This window comes from Homarus americanus, unplaced genomic scaffold (assembly GCF_018991925.1).
Source record: "Homarus americanus isolate GMGI-L3 unplaced genomic scaffold, GMGI_Hamer_2.0 scaffold1024, whole genome shotgun sequence".
Classification (NCBI taxonomy): domain Eukaryota; kingdom Metazoa; phylum Arthropoda; class Malacostraca; order Decapoda; family Nephropidae; genus Homarus; species Homarus americanus.
Genome location: NW_024715228.1, coordinates 8,885,179 through 8,905,726, shown reverse-complemented (window position 1 = coordinate 8,905,726; position 20,548 = coordinate 8,885,179). Strand labels below are relative to the sequence as shown.

General features: G+C 33.7%; 2 protein-coding genes across 2 annotated transcripts in view; both read left to right on the top strand.

Annotated features, from left to right (window-relative positions):
- Nucleotides 1-10,631, top strand: part of LOC121856599 (acetyl-CoA carboxylase-like) — an 83,991-nt gene extending 73,360 nt beyond the window's left edge. Inside the window, exons 33-42 of the mRNA XM_042352234.1 lie at nucleotides 414-575; nucleotides 1,094-1,201; nucleotides 3,812-3,932; nucleotides 6,139-6,347; nucleotides 7,497-7,640; nucleotides 8,068-8,238; nucleotides 8,376-8,519; nucleotides 8,720-8,855; nucleotides 10,199-10,375; nucleotides 10,492-10,631. Coding sequence (XP_042208168.1) covers nucleotides 414-575; nucleotides 1,094-1,201; nucleotides 3,812-3,932; nucleotides 6,139-6,347; nucleotides 7,497-7,640; nucleotides 8,068-8,238; nucleotides 8,376-8,519; nucleotides 8,720-8,855; nucleotides 10,199-10,317 — 1,314 coding nt within the window. The 3' untranslated portion in view covers nucleotides 10,318-10,375; nucleotides 10,492-10,631. The remainder of the gene's footprint in view (nucleotides 1-413; nucleotides 576-1,093; nucleotides 1,202-3,811; nucleotides 3,933-6,138; nucleotides 6,348-7,496; nucleotides 7,641-8,067; nucleotides 8,239-8,375; nucleotides 8,520-8,719; nucleotides 8,856-10,198; nucleotides 10,376-10,491) is intronic.
- Nucleotides 10,347-12,665, top strand: LOC121857002 (acetyl-CoA carboxylase 1-like). The gene is made up of 5 exons (XM_042352808.1): nucleotides 10,347-10,375; nucleotides 10,492-10,687; nucleotides 11,048-11,101; nucleotides 12,051-12,230; nucleotides 12,507-12,665. The coding sequence occupies exons 1-5, from the start codon at nucleotides 10,347-10,349 to the stop codon at nucleotides 12,663-12,665; spliced, it is 618 nt and encodes a 205-aa protein (XP_042208742.1).
- The last annotated feature ends 7,883 nt before the right edge of the window (nucleotides 12,666-20,548 follow it).

The following is a 20,548-nucleotide window of genomic DNA, read 5'->3' as shown; positions in this document are numbered from 1 at the left end:
TAACAAATCTTTGAAATCTTAGTTAAATCAAGAAAATTTATTTGCAGGTTTTACACAACTTGCTAGCTACTATAAATATTTGTCATTGTATTGTTTAGGGTTAAAAAATTTAGGTATGGTAAATCCCAAACCTTATAGTAACTCTTTGGTTAAAGATTTTATTTATTCATTTTATTTTTTAATTTATTTATTTATTTATTATTATTATTATTTTTTTTTTTGTGGCTAGCCATATTTCTTCCTGTTTCTTCAACCTTGTGTTCATTATTTGTCCATAACCATTCACTGTGAGAAATTAACTAAATTGGTTTCTTTTTATTAGTAGCAATTCAAAGGAAAAAAGACAATATCATAGTTCTAATATTTCCTCTCAGTGAAATTTTGTTATTGAACACAATTTTTGTTTTCAACAGATTGGCATGGTTGCCTGGCGCATGACACTACACACCCCAGAGTACTCAGATGGTCGTGACATCATCATTATATGCAATGACATAACGTACCAGATTGGCTCTTTTGGTCCACGGGAGGATATACTTTTCCTTAAAGCATCACAACTTGCAAGACGACTCAAGGTAATTTGTCTTGTGCGACTTGAATATTTTTGTTTCTCGTCTCTACTTTCTGTTCAATAGGCAATTGACAGGTTTTGCAGGAAGGTGGACTCTCATATTTACTCCGTAATTTCATGTTGGATCAGATATATCACGATGTAGGTTATTATTTGGTTCTCTTACCTTCATTACTTTCCTTTTGATACATAGTGTAGCAGTATGGTAATTTCTTTTAGGTTATTTATGGGTAACTTTCCTTGCCATCTCCAAAATGCCTTATTCGAACTTATTGCAGGAGGATGGAAGCAGAAACTTATCTCAAACTTGAATCACTGTCTCAATAAACACAGTAAAAATACTGTAATCTTATACTTCAGCAACACTCAAAACATTTGTTAAAGACTTGGAAACTAGTTAATAATGGCTGATGATGTTCTCCCATTCCCATAACAGTTTTTCTCCTGTTGTCCCAGGAGGAAGTGTGAATGCATTTTCACAGCTATCATTGATTGTTAATATAATCTAAATATTCTTTTCAGATACCAAGGATCTACATCGCAGCCAACTCTGGTGCTCGTATTGGTCTAGCGGAGGAAATAAAACACATGTTTAAGGTGGCTTGGGAGGATCCATCAGAACCAGATAAAGTATGTTTAAGTAGTGCTGCCAGGAGGAACATTGATTCTCACTTAAATTGAAAGTCTTCCACTTGCTTAGATAACTTTAGTGTACGGTATATGTGTTAGTTATGGTCACTTAAATAATCTTAAGGTGTATAAAAGTACTACAATACAGTATATTCATAATCTATTGATTATTGTCATATAAATAGGTTAATTTGTAATGTTTCAAGAGACTTGATTCACTGGTTCCATCCCCATTTAATTTGGAGTGGAAACTGCAGATTGTTTACAGATATCCTGGAACAGTAGGCACACCACTTTGTAAAATTAGGAAATGCAGTTACGATGTTGCACCAGGCAGCCTAAGGGTCGGCTCACACTGAGGCCGGAACGGATATACAGTATTCGAACATTTAATTCAAATCTTTCAAATTTTATCCAAGAGGGAAGACAGTTTCCCTCTCCCTAGAAAGACAGCAAGTCATGTAACTGGAATAAGCTAAGTTGAGAAAATCGTAATACTCACTGTGCCTCGCACATTGTCTCTCCAGACAATATGCTTCAGAATATGTCCGATTCCGGTCTTAGTCACATGCATGAGAAACAAATGGCTTCACAATGGAAGATCGTAGATGAAAATTTGTCTTGGAACACTTAGTGTTTGATATGAACTAAGAAAAGTGTGGGTAAGAGTTTTCATGCATTTGTTAATGTGGCATTGTACACTTACAATGGTCCCTCGATTAACGAGCACAATTGGTTCCACAGAGTCAGTTGTTAACTGAAAATTTCGTTTACTGAATCTATTATTTCAAGGGGATCTTGGGTAATTGGTTCCAACTCACAGAAAAAGTACATACAAAGTACTGTATACTGGTAATAGAATTAACAACACATTAAATATAAACTAAATGCAGTACTGTACTGTACAGCATACTGTACAATAAAAAATAAAAAATAATACAGTAGAATACTGTATTTTAACTTACTTTGAGGTGTGTATGTCGTATTCCCGGCTACTTTGTTTGCAGAGCAAACAGCTGATTGTAGAGACAGTCGATGATGACATGCCATATTCTTTACAGAGTGCATTGGTTCAAATGCCTTTTTCGTGTTTCATAATAATTTCTGCACTGTATATTATCAATATGTTAAACAAATTTCAGAATGACCATTGATTTTAAAGTAAAAATGCAAAAATATTCAAGAGACCAACAAACTTGATGTTCACTCTACTGTAAAAAAAGTTAACCCTTAAGCCCTGGGTTAGGGTGCTGCTGGCAGTATCCCCCCTCCCCTGCAGGGTTAAATCGTGAAAAAAAATCAACTTTCAAAAAAAAAAAAATAAATAAATAAATAAATAAAAAAATAGGCGGGAAAATAGGATGACGTTCTGGAATGTCACCCGGGGCGCGCTAGGCGGATGTTCTGGAACATCACCCGGGGCCTAAGGGTTAAACTGAGAAGTGTGAGTGGGTGATTCGATCAGCTGATGGGCGCACACAAAAACTGTTCCCTGTACTGTATATACTGTATTATCGATATGTGAACTAAATTTCAGAATGACCAACAATTTTAATATAAAAAATGCAAAAATATTCAAGAGCACAGCTTTCTTCATATTTACTCCACTGGAAGTGAATGTAAACATAGAACCGATAGCTGTATTGACGGACTAGCCGATCAGCTGATGCGCACACCAAAACGTGTTTCTCGTAAGGCTGTCGTTAATAGAAGTTGTACTCGTTAATATAACTGAAAATCCTTATGGGAGCTAATTCGTTAACCAAAATCTCGTAAACTGAACCGCTCGTTAATGGAGGTACCACTGTATTAGCATATTTAGTAGAGGATTTCAGGGTCCGACTAATTACCCAAATGTAGCCGCAATTAAGTCAAATAATGGTCCTACATGAATAAACCGGACTGCCAATCACTTCTCGACTTGTATTTGGTGTCACAAAGTAAAAAAAAAATTGGAAAACTTGATTTAATCTGAGTTAATAGATCGCGTGCATGTACCGAGGGAGCGAGTAATTACCCAAATGTAGCCGCAATGAAGTCAAATGATGGTCCTACATGAATAAATCGGACTGCCAATCACTTCTCGACTAGTATTTGGTGTCACGAAGTCACAAAAAATTGGTAAACTTAATTTAATCTGAGTTAATAGATAGAGTGCATGTACCTAACCTAACACAACTCAGATTAAATTAAGTTTACCAATTTTTTGTGACTTTAGACACCACATAATAATTATAAGTGATTCACAGCCCGATTTACGCTTGTAGGACCATCATTTGACTTCATTGCGACTACATTTGGGTTCATTTGGGTAATTACTCGCTCCCTCGGTACAAGCACGCGATCTATTAACTCAGTTTAAATTAAGTTTTCCAATTTTTTGTGACTTTGTGACACCAAATACTAGTCGAGAAGTGGTTGGCAATCCGATTTATTCATGTAGGAGCATTATTTGACTTCATTGCGGCTACATTTGGGTACATTTGGGTAATTAGTCGGACCGGGATTTCATGATTCTGTAGATAAAGTTATGTAATCCATCAAAAAAATGTGCAATTTCCCATCCAGTGTTTGATTACATTTTGTACTCTAACAATATTGGTGTTACAGGGATTCAAATACCTCTATCTTAAACCAGAAGATTACAAGAAGGTGTCCACTCTAGATTCTATTCATTCCGAGTTGATTGACGACAATGGTGAAGCCCGTTACAAGATCAACCACATTATTGGTAAGTTATAACCATGACATGTATAGTTACATAGGTAGTAGGCAGCTACCAAACAGGGAGGTACTAACGTCTGGGAAGATATTGGAAGCATAATGTGTTGTCTAATGGTAGACCCTGCTGCCATATGGCATCACGAAAATTGTGACCAAGTCCCAGGGTGCTGATCAAACTTTCTGCCTCATTTACACATAATTGCAGGGTCTCAATTTGTTTTTCTTACTATTGACAACACAACATACATACAGGAAGCCCCCGACTTACGACCGACTCGACTTACGTCCACTCGCGCTTACGACCGCCTCAGTTGTACCAAAATGTGGTCAAATTATGTCCCAAAGTCAGTACAGAGGCAAAATTTTCATCTGTAATTCACTTTAAAATGGCTGGCAAGCTTAAAACTGAGTGTTTTGTGGTGCTGAGAAGAAAAAGAGACCCAAATTTTTTATTTTCTATGTGTTATTTAAGCATTTCCGACTTACGACCATTTCGACTTACGACCTGGATGTCGGTCCCTAACCCCGTTGTAAGTCGGGGAGTACCTGTATATTGTTTCTCACTTTTGACTTGTTTTTTAATTTTTTTATTTCTTTATTATTAATGTTGTTGTTGTTATTATTATTATTATTATTATTATTATTATTATTATTATTATTATTATTATTATTATTATTGTTATTATTATTAATTTATTATTTTATTTTTCAATTTTGAATTTTTTATTATAAATTTTATTTACTGTACTATGAATTATTATTATTATTATTATTATTATTATTATTATTATTATTATTATTATTATTATTATTTTTATTTTTATTTTATTATTATTTTTATTTTTATTTTATTTTTATTATTATTATTTTTATTATTTTTATTATTATTATTATTATTATTATTATTATTATTATTATTATTATTATTATTATTATTATTATTATTATTATTATTATTATTATTATTATTATTATTATTATTATTATTTATTATTATTATTATTATTTTTATTTTTATTTTTATTTTATTATTTTTATTTTTATTTTTATTATTATTTTTATTATTTTTATTATTATTATTATTATTATTATTATTATTATTATTATTATTATTATTATTATTATTATTATTATTATTATTATTATTATTATTATTATTATTATTATTATTATTATTATTATTATTATTATTATTATTATTCCCCCAGGCCCTGATGTTGGTCAGTGACCTGTGCCTGGGTTAGCTAACCCCCATTAAAAAAAATAAATAAATACACTAACATTTATTGTGATTTCTTCATTTATTTAAAACCAGAATACATCAATACCATGTACAGTCAGCCAAGTGGGAACTGACAAAATGTTCTGGTGTATGAAGACATGTGGAAGCCCCTCTGTAGGGGGTTCCACATGTCTCTATACACCAGAACATTTTGTTGCAGTTCCCACTTGGCTGATTGTACATACTTTGTGAATCTGTGATGAAGGTTTAATATTGGATGTTTAAGGGATTGAAAGATTGCTCTGATGGTCTGTTGGTTGGATACCTGTACTGTACTCAATATTGTTACTACCCATTACACAAAAGTCATTGAAGATTATTTCATCAATATTATTACATGTGGATAATAGTCACTACTGTACTTGTGATCTGACTTGGACAGTTTTTTGTTTTTTTTAGAATATTCAAAGAGGTACCAAACAAATTTTTTTGGTCTAAGCCAGATAATGAGTCCATTGAACAGCTTGTTATTATTTTCTTGATCATCAAAGAAAACTGGGAGTATAAGGAGAGAGGGAATCCTCATTTGATGCCTTTTCTCAGAAGTAAAATTTTTAATTTTTTTTTTAACACGAGTTAAGGATCCCTCCAGAACCTAGCTACAACAAAAGGGATAGCTGTAGATACCACTGTATATTAACCTAGTTCAAATTACTTTTTGAAGTTTAGTTTTACCAGTGCGTTTCAGATAAATGTACTGCAGAAGAAAGGCCTAATTTAATTCAGAATGTGATTAAGAAAGCACTTAAGGTGAATCTTAAGTTTTCAATTAATAGGGAATTCTAGCATAGGACTTTATTGTGTTGGTCTATTGTTCATTTAAATACTTACAGAGGTTGATGACAAGTTCTCTACCTATGAATGTAGCCATTATAATGTATTTAAAAAGTGTGACACTGACATTAATATTCATCTGATACATCCTCTTCAGGCAAGGATGATGGCTTAGGTGTTGAAAACCTCCAACACTCTGGGATGATTGCTGGAGAAACTTCTCAGGCCTATCGTGAAATTGTTACATACTCTATGGTTACATGCCGAGCTATAGGCATTGGAGCTTACTTAGTGCGGCTGGGACAAAGAGTAGTGCAAGTGGAATCCTCACACATTATTCTGACTGGGTATAGTGCACTCAACAAGGTAAGGCTCAAAAGAAGTGTCATTGAATTCTGCAATGTTCAGTTTAAAATTTTTGCATTTGGGTTACAATTTGAAGTTTGCAACTTAAAACTGATTCAATATTTATTTTGTTATTGAATACAGTGATCCCTCAGTTAACGAGCGCCTCGGTTAACGAAATTTTGGTTAACGAATTACCTTCCATAAGATTCTTCACTTCGGTTAACGAGCAATCCCTCGATTAACGAATTCCTTACGAGCGCCCCTCAACATGTTTTTGCCTGCTAACTAGCTGTAGTATTAGTCCGCCAATACAGTAATCGGTTCTAGGACTTAAATTCCTTAACATTTTAGTAAATATCAAGAAGGTTGTACTATTCAATCATTTTAAAAGTTTAATATTAAATTTTTTAGTCATTTTAACAATTATTGAACATAATTGAAGTACAGGAAACTAGTTTTATGCTCGCCAAACAGCCACTCAACACACCAAGCTTGGCGTCAGTTTGTTTACAGGTTCAGAGGAAGGAACATCTTGTTTGAGACTCTTCAACATAAACGTTTTTTTTCTGTTTCCAGTCAAATTATTGGTCATTTTGAAATATATTTTACATGTTGATAATATATAGTGCAGTGCAGTGTTGATTTAAAGAAAATGTTCTTGAATTACACCAAGTGAACTGAAATTTTATGGGTGAAATGGCAGCATGGGGTGACTTCTCTTCCACCCCAATGCCTTCTCTTCTTCCTTCTCCTCCACCCCCATTTTAATTCCCATCATCATCATCAACCAGGAGCCTTCTACATGCACACCTCAAAGTAAGTGTACTTTACTGCATTTATTTTTCGTTTGAATGTAATTTTCGGTGAGCTGGAACCATTTACCCAAAAACCCATTGAAACAATGGTTTCAGTTTACGAATTTTTCTGTTAACGAGCAACCTTCTGGAACGAATTGTGCTCGTTAACCGAGTGACCACTGTATTCTGATATGTCACAGACCATGGATTGGTCCACACTTAAGAATAAGATGATCCTATATTGAAGAGATTAATGGTACTGTACCTGTAATATAAATTTTTGCAGGATCTTTTATTTATTTATACTGTATTGACATAATAAAACTTTTCCCGATGTTCGATATGTAAACGTCTTGTCTTTGCTCTCCAGCTGCTTGGACGTGAGGTTTATAGTAGCAATTCTCAGTTAGGCGGTGTACAGATCATGCACAAGAATGGTATATCACATGATGTTGCTCCTAATGACTTGGAAGGCATTCATACTATGCTCAGATGGCTCTCCTATGTTCCCAAGGTATGTCTATGTTGGTTTTACATCTTATTTGTAAAGCTTTTGCCATCTTCATGTGTGTGAACAAATGCTTAGGTGTGTAGTTTGTGTTGATCACTCAACTGATAACACTGGGTCATCATGCTACAAACTTTATTCTGGTCTCAGGCTTTTCAAAGTTGCCTTTGAGGTACAGTAGTCTTTATTTAAAATAATTATTATTCCTAATTTATTAGCTAAAGTAAAAATGAGTTTGCTTTAAATTTTAATTTTGTTTTAGAATTTATTTCAGTTTCTCCAAACTGGTTAACCAATATTACTAAGCTCTGTTGCAGCCAACATTGCTATACAGTATACTGTATACACTATAGTTGTGTATGCATTTGATGAGTGTTTTGTATATTATGTTATGTTCCTTCATTAATTGTATGTATAATTTATTTTCATTCAGACAAAAGAATCTCCATTGCCCATAATGGAACCTATTGATCCAGTGGATCGAAAGGTGACCTTCACGCCAGGTCGGGCATCATATGATCCCCGATGGTTGGTTAATGGCCGACAATCACCATCCAATCCAAGTGAATGGGAAAGTGGTTTCTTTGATAAAAATTCTTTCCAGGTATGACCGATTTATATATTTGTTTATTCATTTATTTATTTTATATATTTATTTATATATTTATTTATTATGCTTACAGTGTATTTATTCAAATAGTATTTAATGTAATGATTTTTTTAATCGGTGACCATTTTCAGGAAATACTAGAGCCCTGGGCCCAAACTGTAATTTGTGGCCGAGCACGGCTAGGTGGCATACCTGTAGGTGTCATTTGTGTGGAAACCCGAACTGTGGAATTTAATCTTCTGGCAGACCCTGCAAATTTAGACTCGGAGGCCAAGGTAAGCAACTGTCTTTGTTGAAATAGTAAATGTCATTGAGGTTTAGTTTTTCAGTACGTATGGCAAGAAAACTCATTTAAATGGTTATTCGTACATACAGTATGTATTAATTTTCTTAGTTAGTTTTCATATTGAATATTTTTAATATAGGAATGAAAACTTAATACATTTCAGAAAATGTTGCACCATTATTTTAACAGACTGTCTCTCAAGCTGGCCAAGTTTGGTTCCCAGATTCAGCTTACAAAACATCACAAGCAATCCGGGATCTCAATCATGAAAGTCTTCCTCTCATTATCTTTGCAAACTGGAGGGGATTTTCTGGCGGGATGAAAGGTATTTCTCTTTTACGCCAATATTTTTAATGGTAATATACTATATTTTACGGCATACAAGACGCACTTTTTTGTCTGAAAAATGGCAAAAAAAAAAATTAGCCTGCGTCCTACTGTATATGCGAAGTTGTGGTCTCCCGCAAGCTACTGAATCCCCCCCGTTGCTGTCTCCAGTAGGCTAAATTCTACCTAACCTAACTCCAGAATTAAAAAGTTATTGCTTACTTAAAGATTATTAATATTTTTATTTACTAAAAATAATTATTGTAAATATAAAATGTCGATCTATAACTATCCTGTACTGATGACGATAACCCGAGATGATTAACGTGTGTACGACAGACACCCAACTCTTCAAAGGCAGCTAAGCAGTATCCATTTCTGAACTCTTACAAGCATTACAATCTATTAATGCCATACCTGCAACATTTATTTTTCTGTGTACAAATACCTGATACAAATAAAGATTTACAGATAACTTTCTTTTCACATTTACATCTGTTAACATCACTGGCGGCGTTGTAGCCGGGTTAGACTCGTCTCTGTAACCACCAGGCTACTGAGTAAATTGTTTTTCAACTTGTATTTTCGGGTAGATATACGTAACTTTCTTCATTTATTTTTACTGATATACATACACACGATCTTATATACATGTTGTAAAAAAAAGTAAAAGAAATAATTGTCCTAAGGGCAAAAACATAAAAGGAATATACAATTCTTTGCACATGAGTTAACTGGCTTAGTGGGAGAGAGGGGGCTTGCTAGGGAATCGGCGGAGGTAGCACCGCTGTTGCTATGGTGAGCAGGGAGTACAGATGTATATGCAAATGGTGACTGTTCTTCTAATCTTCATTTGGCTTTTTCGGTTTGGCAATACAGTACAGTATTTCTCGTAACTTATTTATTGGTATTTTTATTTATTCCTCACATTTACTGGTACTGTACTGTATATTGTTTAAAAAAAATTATGGCATAAATGAGGGGTGCGTCTTATATGCCATACAATATGATAAGTTATGTTTTAGGGGTATGTCATGGAAACTATGCAAGTGAATGATCATATAGGTGGAGAAATTGTCACTTCTTTGCACCCAAAATCAGGTTTCGACTTTGGGTTGCTTTTTTATAAACAAAAGAGAATTTTATTGAATATAGAGGTAAGAAGAGACGTGTAGGGTAAAAGATAGATAAATAAAATATAATTAAATATACCCCCTCAAATGCTGGTGGTAGAATTTAAATTGGATTATTTTAATAAAATAAATTTATTTACTTTCAAAATACAGCAGAATCTTACAAATGTGAATTTACTTAAGAAATTATTTTTATTTTTATCCCCAGACATGTATGAACAAGTTATCAAATTTGGTGCTTACATCGTTGATGCACTAAGAGAGTATAACCAACCCATACTGGTTTATATACCTCCCTCGCTGAGCTGCGTGGTGGTGCCTGGGTAGTAATTGACTCTACCATTAATGAAAGATACATGGAGATGTATGCTGATCCCCTTTCTAGGTAAGTGAATTGGCCTCAGACTAAAATTGTCACTGGATTTAGAATTTTACTTGAACTTGATGATTTACGCGTTTCTAAGAATCTTCTAACTGCTATTTTTTTATTTTTCTCATCAGAGGGGGCGTCTTAGAACCTGAGGGACTGGAGATAAAGTTCAAGAAGAAGGATATTGTGAAAGCAATGTCACGATTGGATTCTACCATCCAAATACTGAACCAGTCTCTGAATGAGCCAGACCTTCCACCAGAACAACAGGCTAATATTAAAAAGAAAATCGAGAAAGAGACAAGACTTATTACAATGTACCATCAGGTAAATACCATTTACTGGTACTATGGTAAACTCTCCAGCCATATTTTCCCCAGAAAGATAATAAATTGGAGAATTTTGACCTCTGAAGTTGATTATAGAAATGCATTTTAATGTTTCACATTGTTGCTTGGTTCTAGTGTGCTTATACTGTAATACTATGCACATTACATAAATGGAGTCTTTAGTTTACTTTATCTAGATTATTTTAATCTTTCTCATGAGTTTATGGGTAATCAATTTATGTACAATTTATAGAACTGACTTACCTGTACATCTTGAAGGACTAAGTCAATTTAATATAACTTTTCCTTCTCTTTCATGGCAAGAAACATTGTACATGAATGTTTTTGTTTTCTACAGTTGACAGTAACTTTTGCTGATCTTCATGATACACCTGTTAGGATGCAAGAAAAGGTGATTCAAGGGGTGGTACCCTGGGCACAAAGTCGTAAAATTCTCTTTTGGCGACTCAAAAGACTATTGGCTGAAGAAAGAGTGAAAAAATAAGATCAGTTCAACAAGACTCAGTAAATTGATGCAATGTTGAGGCGTTGGTTCTTTGAGGAGAAAGGGTCGGTAGAGGTAAGTAAATTTTTTTACTGTAATGAGTTTGTGTTCCCCTCGCTGCTGTCTGTAGCTCAAACACTCATTAGAAATATGTGAAAAAAATCATAATCCATTTACCTCTTTCTACCAGGTTGAGTTTTTATTCAGAAATGTTGGTATAGGATCTCAGATTTAGAGATATTTGGATTTTGGTATATCCTGTATGCAGAACCTGTATAATGCAGTAACTCACCAACAGGGATCAAGTCTATACACAAATTCATTTATATTTTATTTACACATATGGATACATACTGTATATTCTGCAGGAAGTTTATGAAATATAATTTCATCGTTAGTTATAAAATATATAAGGCGTACTGTATACTGAAGTTAATCACTGGATCTGAAGCAGCCTGTATCTTATTCAACCATACAGACTTACAAGTAAAATTGATATGATTACATACATACATACATACATACATACATACATATATATATAGTAGTTGTAATAGAAAAATGTTTTAGGAATATATTTTAATTCATAAATATGTACAGTAACTAAAACAACTATCTGTGCAGGTGGGGGTCGATATGCTCCGAAATTTTACGTGTGACTAGTGACAGCCCTCATATACCAAAATTTATCGTCCATGGTCTCATATTGTTTCCCACAAAGTATGCACAGATAGTTGTTTTAGCTACTGTAGAAGGAATTATCTATGGGAAATTTAAATTTAAACAACATTTAATATCCCAGAGAAATTGCTTGTTTCTTATTATTAATAATATTTTATTAATGGTTGCATTTTAGACTTACTTGTGGGACAATGACATAGCAGTAGCTGAGTGGCTAGACCTACAGATGGAAGGTCACTGGTCCAATGAAGCTGGGAAATCACTGCCAGAGGAAGGCAGTACATCTTATCTCTTGGAGAATCTTCAACTCATGAAGAGAGATGCTGCAATCTCACAAGTCAAGGATGTTATAAAGGTATGCATATGCTCAGCATGATTAGTCTGCTATTTTAGAGATAATTTTGTACAGTTCATGTTTTTTAATTATTATAGTTTATATGACCCATTCCACTTACAATGGAGTTTGATACATATGGGCAATTAGTTTTATATATTGTACTATATTCCAGAAAGAAATAACTTCAAAATACAGTACCTGTATATTGCTATTCCAGACTCTAGGTAATGTACAACATTGTACATTGGAATTAGAGCTGCAGTACTTTTAAATTGCTCATTTTTTATACTACAGGAATTCCCAGAGATTGCAATGGACACCATTGTGCACATCATCCGCCGCATGTCACCAACACAGCGTGCAGACACTCTCAAGGCTCTCAATAATATGGATATTGTTAGTCAACAAGCAGAACCTGTTACTACACCAGACCCACAAGAGAATTCAAACTGACCCTTATGGTGGCGGTAGTAATCCGTACTACTAGCCACACCCACTTGCCCATCCAAGGTCTTACTAACCCTAGCTGCCAAACCCTGCCAGCTTGCCCACATCCTGATAGGTTCACCTAGAGGAAGTTGTGGTTACTGTTTTATAAGGAAATTTGTTGTATTAAAGGGACTCATATACAGTACTTTTTATATTTAAAAACAAAATATTAGGGATAATCACTATTACACACTAGCTCATAGAGGACAGCAAAAAATAGATACATCTTTGTGTAGAAGAACCTAATTTAAATACAGGTATCCCTCGAGATACGAATGGGGAGAAGGTAAAAAATACAAAATAAAATCGGTAAGTGAACTTTCGTATCTTGAATAAAAGAACATATGGGAAAAATAAGGTTCAGTTCCCCAATGATAAAAATACAGTATCTCAATATCATACTCCATAAACATCGGTTCACAAACAAGAACAAAACCTGCCTAATTAATGATAAATAGTACACAACTAGATATTCTAATTTACTAACAGGAAAAAAAATTATAAAATATTGTTTACCTTTGGTAGGGCGTAACACTAGGTTCTGCTCGTCCACAGTGATTACCAGGCTATGCAGTTGAACGTGTCGCATCACTCAGTGGATGGTTTGTGTGTGGAAGAATTTATTCTTTGTACACAAGATAATATGTAGTGTCCCAATAAATGTGTAGAATAAATATAATTAATAGTAATAAATAAAAGAAAAAAAATGTGTTGCCATTTGGCAATTTTGGCACTAGCACGAACCATGATGGAACCTGCTCCCTCCCCACTCTCTTGTGATAGCTCCCACACACATAAAAAATGTTTAATCCATTATGTTTTTGACCTTATGATAATTATTTTATTTATTTATTTTTTATTTTTATTTTTTTGCCCATTCTGTATGAAGATTGTGTATGTAACAGAATAAAAAATGAAAATTAAAAAATTAAACAACCCAAAAATACAAGTTGAAAAATAACAATAACATAACTTGATTCCTGGGGACGTAAGAAATTTTTTATCATTTTGTTTTTGAGCTTATAATTATTTTTATATTTTTTTGCACATTCTGTATGTAGGATTGTGTGTGCATGTAATTGAATGGAAAAAAAAAAAACGTTAAGAAAGTTATATTTATATCCCCAAAATTATGAGTTGAGAAATAACCATAACATAACTTCTACCTCAGCCTGGTAGGGAGAGCACTTAGGGGGATGTGGCTGGGCCCCCCCAGCTGACTCCTGGGGCACGCTCTTTGAATTTTTGCCCAGACCCAAATTCGTATAAGCAGGAGAGAGGTTTTGTATCTCGAAATACATTAGTGGTGTCAATTTAGGAAATTCGTATTAGGGAATTTTCGTATCTCAAGGGATACCTGTAATAATAAACATGAGAATACCTTGTTAACCATTAAGAAATAGCAGTTATGAATCGATAATTCATCTTCCTGCATTAAAGTCCATTTACACATAAAATTATTAATGCTCTTATTGAGAGCTTCAAAAGTCTAAATATTCCAGAAGTTCCTCAAATTCTATAAAAAAAGACTGATTTTCCAAATTCACAGGAGGTTGTAAAGACATTGAAACTGCTCTTGAGATACAGTATACTTTTTAAAATGAGAGCATCTTATGCATATATTTATATTTTTAGACATTGAAATGTGTGAAGGGTATGTAGTTAATATACTGCCTGCAATAATGGTTTCATATCTTTGGACATGCTTTGGGAAGTCATAAATGATATTAAGTAAGCTGTCTGGACCTTGGCTTTAATCCCTGGTAAATGGATAAATGTAAGTGTTATTTCAAACATAAGAGTGATTAATAGGTTCATGTTGCATTGATAAGGTTACTTGATCATCTCAAGATGTGTCTCCTCAACCAGCTAAGGTTAGTGGGCCAGTATTGTGCTTATGTCTGCCAGAGCATACTGGATGAGATTTCTTATCAAGTGGGATGAAGACTTTTTTTTCTTTTTTTTTGCATACAGTAGTAATACCTTGTAATTTTGTATTTTAACTAAGTTAAAGTGAGTATTGTTTGAGCAAAAATTTAGTTAATTAAGAACAGATTAATGAGATATTTATTTGAAATTTATGTATAGTATGCTTTAATGTCTGCAAGGACAGTATGATTTTTATGTATGTATTGGGGAAGATTTCCTTAATTTGAGCCTTTTCAATTGAAATTCTTATTATTTTGTTGTGATGTAGTACTGTAATGCATTCTGGATATATAAATATTGCAAGTCAAGAAAATGTACCCCTACTTTATTTATCAGTACTGTAATGTGATAATGAAGGTCTTGGTTTCTCAAATTAATGCACATCATTAATAGTGTGTCTGACCACAAGTTGGTAAAACTATTTGAGATACAAAAGTTTCTGGGTACAGATTAATTTACAAGTTTATAGCCAATACCTTAACCAATGCAAAACTGTTTGTTGTTGTTTATATGGGTGCATGTGTGATTAATGGTGCAGTAGGTTAATATTTATTTAGAATAATTAATTGTAATAAGACCCAAAGGGGAAAAAACCTTGATTTGGAGTGTTAGAACTGTTAAACAGATTCTATAGTTTGGTAAAAATTCACTGAAGGTGAAGTCCAGGACGATTGCTGTTAGAGCTGTACGTGTAGTGTGACACAAAGCCAAAGGTAAGTGGTTTGTGAACATTAATTTAGTGATAGTATGTATATTTTGGTATTAAGTAGGCAGCACACATTCCTATACCTAACTTTTGTACTCATTGGTGGATTTCTCACTTATTATTGTGTACCATACAATGGCCTTGTTAATATAAGAAAATATCTCGATATAAAAAATATGGAATACCCCGGTATGTGTTGGCAAGAGACATCTTCTCAGTTTCAGTACCAGTAACTGGGAAGAAAGCTGTTGACCATGCTTTGAGGTACAGTTGTCATGTTATGAGTACAGTGCAGTATTAAGAAGTGAATTTCTACTAGACCTATCCTTTGTCTCAAAAATTTGAAGAAAAAACATGAAAGTTTTTGTACAGCATATGTCATTACCTCATGTTGATATTGAAACGTCTCATGTGTTTCTTATGACATATTTTATTACCATTGGAGTCTTTTGTTGTAGTCATGTCCAACACAGTTACCATTCTTTAATGCAGATTACTCATAAATTTAACCAAGGAATTAATTCAGTAATTTATACAGTATAAATAAGATGAATGAATGTCAGCAGGCTTAGCCTTGCATATTCTAATTTGTATGGTATACATTAAGGTAGCACTACTGTATTATAAACAAAGATGTTTCTTATCAGTGAATGTATGGCACATTATTCAGGGAATTTATATAGAAGTTTTAACTAGACGTAGATATAACGTATGTACTTTATTATTTTTATTAAGAAGCCTCTTTCACATTGAAGGTCACAAATCTGAAAGGTGGCTGTTTGACTTTGAAGTATAGTTTATGCACAACTGTTTATCCTTCTTGCTTTCTTTTTGTTTCAACAGAATGTAACCTTAAAGTGAACAAGTTTCAACAATGTTTTATCTGGAATAGAGCCAAAGATTTCATATTCATATAAAGATATTGATGAGATGACTGCAATGAATACTAAAAAATAATAGCACAATTAATTTTCATTATCTGGTTACAAATACATGGGAGTCCTTTAAGAAATTTGATTTATTGATGTTTGCTAACTTGAAAGTGAACAATTTAAAATTTAGGGATCAAAGTGGCCATAAGGTTTTTCTGAAAATCCTAAAAAATGGTGTACAGGACTGTACTGTACCAGATTTCTATTCATAAAATAACATTGCTTCCCAAGTTTTATTGCATATTATATTAAGTCCCCAAAAGAGTATTGTTATATTTTCTATATTTCCTATTTGAATTGTGGAAGAAATGCTTTGAAATAGTCTCAGTTGTATCATCCTATCTTGGTATGCCCCCCCCCCCCTCACCGTTATTCAAATACAGAACAAGGGGTCCCCGGGTTACGAACGGGTTCCGTTCCTGAGGACTTTCTTAAGTCGGATTTGCACTAAAGTTAGAACACAGGTAATGTGCATACCATACCTACAGAACAATGTTTATAATCCCACTATATCATATTCTAAGTTCTTATATACATCTAAAATCACTTAATTTAAGACAAAAGAAAAAATAGAATGACAAATACAGTAAATGAAAGTAAAAAGTAAGTCGTCGGGTAAATAAAATACTGTAAGTTTCAAGTTTAACCTCGTTCTTACAGTATTTATAAAATATCTGCAGGAATAAAATTTAATTACTGGTTATTTTGAAATTCTGGCAAGCTTCTACATGAGTGTTACCAGGTAATTTGATCCACAGTAGATAATGGTGTACTGTATACCTATATTTGTGGTCAACTGTATCAACCATTCTGAAACTGATGGAATAACACTGCTCACAAAACTACAAACCACATCGACTCCATGGATAATTATATACGTCTTTTGGTGACTATACATTTAATTTTGTATTGTATAGTATTCACGAAATTAAATTCTTTGGGTATTATGGCATTGGCATATTTTGTACTGAGCATAGAGAAGTTACCTGCTAACTGTTAATCCTGATAATCACAGTACTGAGTATCTGGACCTGTCATTACAATACTTGTATGCATAATATACTGTATACTGTGTATCATTTTTTTTTTTTAACCTTAGTAGGAAGTAGATGAACCCAAGTTGAAATAAGAAAGGGAGTAAGAAGAGACAAGTTAGGCATAAATACTCAGAAAAAATGAGCATTAGCAGTTGTGACCTATGTAGCATCATGTTCAGTGGTACACTATTTGAAAATTATAATTATACTCTGCAATTACAAAAATCCAAATATTTAACAGACAAGAGAGAGCTGTAATGTTAAATTTTTCAAGCTAATTTTGAATCTGATTGTATACTTTATGATGCTACAATACAGTACAGTCGCACCAAAAAGTATCGGTGCAGGGTAAGATCGACGACTTCCAAAACGATACGTAAACACTGTGAAAATGTCGGGAAGGTTGGTAAGTGTATCCTCATAACCCCCTCCACCTCCACTAGGTGTTGCCATATGGGTGACAATCAGTGTGTTTGTATCCTCTTTTCGGATTGTTGCTTTGTGTCGACTGAATGATGAGCGAGGGTTCGGTCTCGGTGAATGTGGGTATAAAACAGAGGCAATATGAAGCAGTAGAGATCTACACATGTCAGATGACATGGAAACCTCAGAGGGAACTTGGGAAGCTATTATTGCCCTTCATAACGAAGGGTTCGGCGTCACAGATATTAGCCGGCAGGTTGGTGTCCACAGGAACACCGCTGCACGATGGATTCGGCGATACCTCGAAACTGGTGCTACAGACGACAGGTCTTGGAGCGACCATCTACGCTGCACCACCCCTCAGGACGACCAGGTTGAGTGGTTTATTTGGTAGCATAAATTAATGTGGCAATATTCACAAGTATCACAAATAATTTTGTTAACAGGGAGGTCCTCATATTTCATACTGTCTATTTATCACCTCCCGACCTTATTAATAACGGTTTGTTTCACTTGACCAGGGCTGCCAACATACGGCTGGAACAACTCGCCTTTCCCAATACCTATCGTCACTGGTCTCAAATTGTTCACACTACAGTATGCACCGATACTTTTTGTTGCGAGTGTACATTAGATGTTGATCTATTTTGGTGATAGGTCACAGGACCACTCTTTTATTTAATGAAACTTTTACTGAAAAATTTAAGCATTTTTTTATCAGAATAACCTTTATTAGTAACATCAAGGATAGTTATTAAAAAGATATTTCTTATTGCAGTTTTTGCCTGAAGATAATTAGATTTTCATTATACTGTACACTACAGTATATTTAAAATGAGTCATATTGTTAAGTCCATGTACAGTATTAAAGGAAGTAGAGGAGTTAACTTGCTTTTATTGTATTATGAACTAATGAGTGCATTTATTTTTGTTTATGAATTGAAGATAAATTAAGTCTTGGGGTCCTGTAATCAAATATTTACTGTACATAGTAGTATTCACTGAGGTAATATCATATTTATTCCACAATTACACTGGCTCATGTAAGATTGTATTTAGGTATAAATAAATCTTTTGTTGTGAAATATACAGTAATTTAAAACCTTGGTACATTAAAACGAATAAAAACTTTTCATTAAGTAAGTGCGTGTATTGAGGTTACCTAGCTTCTACTGCATAAGATACGGTAAGTGCAGGTTGACAATCCCTTATCCGAAATCCTTGGGACCAGAGGCATTTCGGATTTTGGAATTTTTTGGTTTTCAGAATGGTTATTTTTTTATTAATTTATTTTTTTTATTAGCCCATCCGGGCATAAGTCACTAACCCACATTGGGGCATGGGGGGCGAAAATATAATAATAATTATAATAATAATAATAATAATTCATAGGTCTAGGTCGTGTTTCTCGCTTTTTATCTTTTTCATTCTTGTATTTCTTTATTATTATTATTATTATTGTTATTATTATTATTATTATTATTATTTTATTAATACAGTATTATTGTTATCATTATTATTTTATTTTGGTGTATTTTTTAATTAAAATTTTTACTTACTATGAATAATTATTATTATTATAATTATTATTATTACAATTATTTTTATTATGATTATAATAATTAGTATTACTATTACATTTTTGCCCCCCAGGCCCCGATGTGGGTCAGTGATCTATGCCTGGGTGGGCTAATCCCTGTGAAAAAAAATGCTCCGCAAAAAACTTTCGGAATTTCGGATAAAGGGTTCGTCAACCTGTACCTGTATAAAATTTTAAAAGTCGGCACTATTTTTTTCCCCAGTTATTGTAGGGGAGCCAGAAATGATTTACACAAACACACCTGAATAAGTAATCATTTATTGACTCTAACTACAGAATTGTAACTGTTAATACAGTTTTCTTCTCTGTCACTCTTCCACAACAAAGCTCTAAATTTAGTTTACCCTGAATGTCTCATGCCACCCAACACCACCCATTATCAGCACACTTCCCCCCAAAATCATTCCATGCCTTGTTTTTCACTTGACCACATTATTGCTTCATGGATATTGATATCCCACACTTGCAGTTCATCATTCATCCACTCCTTTCATCTGTCCTACTATTCACCTCTGAATTATACAGTGCTGCCAATTACTTTTGTGTACATTCCAGTCATAACCATTTTGAGTAATCTAGGGGCAAGTCATTAAGAGAAATAGCAATAAAACAATTCATAACCAAAATGATTATGTTCCAACTTGATTACTGTACACTTTAGGACTTTAAAGTCATGGACAGCCACATGGATCCTACAGTAGTGACCTCTGGGCAAAGAGAAAAATCATAAGTCAAAACTATGATAGGCTGTATAAATAAAATAAGAATTTTAATAAGTTTAAATATTAAAATGAAATAAAATAAAATATTACTTGAAAAGTCACACTGTCAGTCTAGGTCACTAGTGTAGGCTCCTTGCAGCTGTCCACAACTTTTAAGTCCTAGAGCAAGGGTACAGTATATTAGAAAATTTTGAATTATTTGGGATTCTTTGAAAGAGTGAAATTAATGAAAATGTGTATTAACTTGATACAACTGTCGTGTACAGGACTTGTGTATTTACCCCAGACCGGGCTCAGAGAGAGAGCCAGCCTTCTAACTGTGGTAAATACACACATCCTGTCCAACAGTAAATGTGAAAAGTATGTAACTGTTAACAGTTAGACTTGTAAACCTGCAAATAACTGTACAGTAGTATATACAGTATTACCCCGCTTTACGCGTTTCCACGTTTACGCGGTATCCTGACAGACCCGGAATGCTCACGCGGTGCGTGTACT